This window comes from Bidens hawaiensis, unplaced genomic scaffold (genome assembly GCF_021521415.1).
Source record: "Bidens hawaiensis isolate Kalapana, Puna unplaced genomic scaffold, B.hawaiensis_p1.1 tig00035058_1, whole genome shotgun sequence".
Taxonomy (NCBI): Eukaryota; Viridiplantae; Streptophyta; class Magnoliopsida; order Asterales; family Asteraceae; genus Bidens; species Bidens hawaiensis.
Window position 1 is genome coordinate 37,081 of NW_027505345.1, and position 5,777 is coordinate 42,857.

Consider the following 5,777-nt stretch of genomic DNA (forward strand, 5'->3'; position numbering starts at 1 on the left):
CACATCATATCGACTATAATCTGTGAAGTGTGTTTTAATAATTTGGAGAGTGGTTTAGGATATTATGAGTAGATGAGAGAAAATTAAATGTTTTTTCTGTATATTTGAAAAATTACTATTATAATTTTTTAATAATTTTTAATAGTGGTTGTAAGGTAAGGAGAGAAAAAATGTAATAATAAAGATATACTAAAAATTATTTTATTAAAAGTATTATTTAATAAAAAAAAAAGGAAAAATTACTGATTGTTACTATAATTTTTTAGATTAATTATGCAATATAACTTGTAAATTTCAAAGATCCACAAAGTATCCAGCCAGCCAGCCAGCCAGCTATAAATACACTTACCCTTCACCTCTGCAACACCATCACTCTCTCTCTCTCTCTCTCTCAAACCATCATCTGTTGAGATGCTCTCAAGAGCCAACAGCAGCAGTGTCGTCTGGATGGATGATGAAACACAAAACCAACCAAACAACACAAACACAAACCAAGACATCAGTTCAATCTCAACATTCAAATCAATGCTTGAAACTGAAGAACCACCAGAAGACCAAAACAACAACAACAACTGGTTCTTACCCAATTCCGCATTTCCAAACCTTGACCCGACCCAGACCCATTCCCTGAACGACACCTTTGATCTCGGGGTTTCTGATTTCGGCCCACCACATTTTCTTAAGCGGTTGGATGATTTGGTGTCCACCGGAGCCACACCGCCGACTTTGTTTCAAAAGAGAGCTGCTGCTTTGAGGCGAAATGGAGATTTGAATTTTGATGGGTCGGGTTTGAATTACGATTCGGATGAGTTTGATGAGCAAAATGGGGTGAATAATGTTGGTGGGGGTAGCAGTAGTACTGTCAATGGTGGGAATAATGATCAGAAAGGGAAGAAAAAGGGGCCGCCCGCGAAGAATTTGATGGCGGAAAGGCGGCGGAGAAAGAAGTTGAATGATCGCCTTTACATGCTCCGCTCTGTTGTTCCCAGAATAAGCAAGGTAACAGCAACAACCTTAACCTTTCAATTTTCAATCTTTATGTAGATTTTATATATTCATATCTTAAAATTAATTAAAGAACTTTAACAAGCTCGGCTTGATGAGGCAGCCAGCTCGTTTAAGTTCCAGCTCGAGCCCTAGCTCGGGTCGATTACAGCCCTAATTTTGGGCTAAAAAATTATAGTTTCATATTTTGTTAAATTCTTATAAATTATTTAAAATGAAAAATAAAAAAAATGAAAATCTATAAATTAGGGTTCGGGTTGTTCGGTTTTTATTAAATGCAAAACCAAAACCGAACGATAAGTTCAGTTTTTACACAAACATAAAATCAAACCCTCGGTTTTCGGTTTTTTCAGTTTTATACACGACCCTTAGATTTTATTATAAACATCATGAAAAGCCATTAATGTTTTTTTGTTTGTTTATTTGTTTATTTCAGATGGACAGAGCTTCAATTCTTGGAGACGCAATCGAGTATATGAAAGAGCTTCTTCAAAAGATCAACGACTTAAACCATGAACTTGAAGCAACCCCACGTAGCTCGTTGTTAACACCAACTGCCCCCGCCACAATTGGAGGCGGTTTATACCCTCTGACACCAACTCCCACCAGTCTCCCTTCAAGGATCAAAGAAGAACTTTGCCCCACTGCAATCCCCACCCCAACTGCCCAGCCTGCAATAGTATTCACACTCCATACCTTAATTATATTTCTACAATTATGCTAATTTATTTGTATTTAATAATAATAATAATAAATTAAGTGTAAACACATATTTATCATTTCTGTTGTCTTTAGGTTGAAGTGAGCCAGAGAGAAGGAAGAGCCGTGAACATCCATATGGTTTGCAGTAGGAGGCCTGGTTTGCTGCAGTCAACCATTAAGGGGCTAGAGGATCTTGGTTTGGATGTTCAACAAGCTGTTATCAGTTGCTTCGATGGTTTTGTGCTTGATGTTTTTCGTGCTGAGGTTACAATTTATATTGTCTTTGATTTTTTTGTTTTTTACAATTTGTTGTGATCCGTTTTGTGATTTTGACTGCGGATTTTTTGGTTGTGTAGCAATGCAAAGAAGGTCAAGATGTTCATCCTGATGAGATTAGGGCCATGTTGCTAGAGTGTGCGGGTTACCATGGTGTTGCTTGAGTCAAGTGTCCAAGTGGTTTAGTCGTTAGTGGTTTGGTTCTTTGGTTGTTAAGTTTGGTTGAGTAGGTTAATGCAATCCTGATTAACTGGCTGAAGGATTTTGGAATGTGGATTTACAAGTTATTGTTATTTAAATTTGGTATTATTTTTTCTAATCACAATTTATTTGTTGGTTGTAAGTTGTGGTTAATTAATGATTATGCTGAATATTTTATGATTTTTATCTATAGTTTGATGATTTTTAAGCAAAATAAATAATTGCTAGTCTAAATTTAATTTAAAGAAAAATTATGAGTGTTCGATTTCAAGGTTAAAGTCACTTGATAATAGCTATAATTTCCAAAAACTTTTAGGCACATCTTTTATAAGCCAAGTATTATACTGTGCGTTGTGGTGGCTTCATAGGAGCCGCGAGTGGCTGGGCTAGCCACGTCGGCGGCGAACACCACAACGCGGTGGTGCGATGGATGGCGTGAGCGAGTGGCCGCGACCCTACTAGCGGCTGGTGAAGGGGACCTACTAGCGGCTTGTGAAGGGGAATTTGGAAGTGGGGAAAGAAAAGTTTGGATCTTGATCTTGGTAATATCTTATAGTTTAGTAATAAAAAATAATCAGGAAAAAAAAGATGATGAAGTTGAAAAAAAAAAAGATGAAGAAGTTGCAGGGGATAGAGATGAAGAGATTTTGGGACCTTCTGTTTTATAAACAAACAAATGGGTTTTTTTATTTTCTTTTATTTTTGATTAATTTGTAGTCCATATGTATTTACTAACCAAAAATGTTATACTATTTCATATTAATTTGTTTGGTTTTATTCTCAATAAAATAATATATTAATTGAGAGACTTGTAAAAATGTTTGGATGATTACAAATGAAGTTTTTCATGCCTATCATGAGACTTGTATTTTCAGGATGTTTCATTTTTTTTTATGTTTTTGCAATGTTTAATGTTTTTCTTATTATATAAATTAGTTTTTCAGTTATATTATTATGTTATATTAATAAAACAATCAGATAATTTGTTGAAGCCACCGTTTGCCTGGACCACAATAGACACATGCGTCTTCAGCGAGTGTCCAGTCAGCATTGCATGACACAATTTTATTGTATGAATTTGGAGCCTGGCTTAAGCGACAACACACAGTGTTACAAAATACTTCTAGCTGCGTTTGATTTTGTATATACAAAGTTAAAAATTTATCACTAAGAGAAGTGCTATGAATCATATTAGTTTTATAGAATTTTAATTTAAATGTAACATCCCGAAAATTTCGATCCAAATTTGACAACTTAAAAAAGTTGAAGGATCAAAAATAATCTCAAAATAAGTAATGAGAAAACTTAGATAAAGAAAATATAATCATTTTATGTTAAGGAAATAAGAAAATAAAAACATTTCATAAAAAAGTCATCTCATGTTAAGGATATGGAGAAAAGAAATTTCATCCCACATGAAATGATGTAAGAAAATGGAAGCAATCCATTTGGGTATAAATAAGGAAAATAGAATTCATCCCACATGAAAAGTGGTAATGAAATTGAAGCACTTTATAAGAAAGAAAGTTTTAATAGTAATATTCTTTTATGTCAAGTATGCACTAAGTGGCCCTAACGACGCGCACGGGCTTGGGCAAGGACCCTGGCGAAGGGGAAGGTGACGGCGACGGGGAAGGGCGTTGAGCGCAATGTGGCGCACGCTCGCATCGCCGCGAGCCGCTTGAGAGCTTTCTTAGCCCATCGCGATACGCGATAGGCATAGCCAAGGAACCATCGCGTTACGCGATGGCTGTCTAATCAAAGCCAAGAAAGGGCGGTGTTGCGATACGCGATCACCATAATCCACTACGTCATCACGACGTGGTCTGACAGTTCATGACGTGTGTCCCCCACGTGGCAGGCCACGTGTCAACACGTGGCATCTTCACATTGGCGCTGCGATATGCGACGGCCACATGAAGACTCCATCGCGTATCGCGATGGAGTGTGAAATCAGCCTATATAAAGGGGGTTCACGGCTCATTCCCCTCACACCAAAATCCCTCTCTCTTTAGAATTACTTTCTCTACCTCGATTTCCGTGCTAAATACCCGACGTTTCCTCGAAGTATGTGCCGACGAGTCCCAACGACCGGCACATCGTTTTGCGTGTCGACCTTGTAATACGTGCCAAGCTTCGATTTTCCATCAATTAAAGTCTTAGTACGCGACATAGAGTAGAAGTGCTACTCGTACTTAAACTCCGTATACTCGCATAAGGTCAATCATTCATTAATTCACAATGGTTTTCAAATGAGATCACCACATCATTCGGAATTGACAATCAAAGGTGAATACGTTAAACCTTTTCAATCATTCAAGATAAACGGGTTGTTTATCTTAAACAAAGTCAGTCAAATATTTATGAGATTAAGTGGTCTCTAACAAAAAGATTTAAGGGATTACGTGGTACCTAATTTACAAGATAGAAAATAAAAGCAACTCAAACCGAGTACACATGTGTCTGGATCTGTCGGGTATACATTTAGTGGTTTGTACTTAGTTTTATGTTAAATGGATTTCGTGTTTGGGTTATGTATGTAAACCGAGATCCTTTAGTGATCTCGGTGGGCTTTGGGCTTTATGTTGGGCTTGGTTGTTAGATATCCTATATATAGAAGATGTGTATAGGGTTTGGGGGATGGCCATTCACATCATTATTGTTGAACGAGTATTGTATGTTCAAGTGTGCTTAAGCACCCGACATTAATGCAACGTGTGTTTTGAAGCATCCTCTTGTGTCCCTTACGTATTTACTTGTTAAATCTTGAATCACCTTACGATATATTCCGCAATATCATTGAGGTGTGTTGATATCATATTGAAAGATCCATCTACGGGACTTACAATTGGTATCAAAGCCTTTTGAACCATTCAAGGCTCGGTTTGATATCAACAGATTCAAGATTTTGGTGTGTTTGGAGGTTTAAGAGTTTTTTTTTCCTTTTCGTCGAGGTTGTGATCGTAGAAGAAGGACAAGTTTTTTTGGTCAACAATTTCCTTATCTTTGGAAACAATTTGAATCCCACCAAAATAGGGATTTAGTTGTTGTCAAAATCAATAAGTCAAACGTGATCCTGGTGTTTTCGGTTGTATTTCACAGTCTTCGGCCAAGTCAGATTGTTTTCGGCTTAAGATTAGTGTTTTCGGCATATATTAAGGGTTCTCGGCCAACATTAAGGGTTTTCGGCCAACATTAATCGTTCTCGGCCAGTTTGGGTTTTCTGTCAACACTCGTTTTCGGCCAAACTTAGTTCTCGGTCAACTTAGGTTTTTTGTCAACGCATAGTGTGACTTTACATTGGGCCTGATTCTTTTTTATTGGGCTTTGACTATTGGACTTAGAATATTCAGACTGTGAAAACTAAAATGGACCAGATAACCAACAATAATTGATCTTCAAATGCTTTACTTCACCAAGAACTGGATTCCATAATGGAAACCACTACTCGCGTACCTCGTCTGCTGTCTCATGAGGGGTTTAGCGAGTGGAAATTTCGATTCTAGAAATATGTCAAAAAGAAAGATGCCAAAATTTGGAGAAGCATAGTTAGGGGTCCTCAAGTCATTACTTACCAGCGTGAGAACTCTACA

General features: G+C 37.3%; 1 protein-coding gene across 1 annotated transcript; it reads left to right on the forward strand.

Moving 5' to 3' along the window:
• The first annotated feature begins 411 nt into the window (after nt 1-411).
• On the forward strand, nt 412-2,308 carry LOC143612599 (transcription factor ICE1-like). Its single transcript, XM_077086546.1, has 4 exons — nt 412-999; nt 1,442-1,684; nt 1,801-1,971; nt 2,064-2,308. The coding sequence occupies exons 1-4, from the start codon at nt 412-414 to the stop codon at nt 2,145-2,147; spliced, it is 1,086 nt and encodes a 361-aa protein (XP_076942661.1). The 3' UTR covers nt 2,148-2,308.
• Nucleotides 2,309-5,777: the final 3,469 nt, after the last annotated feature.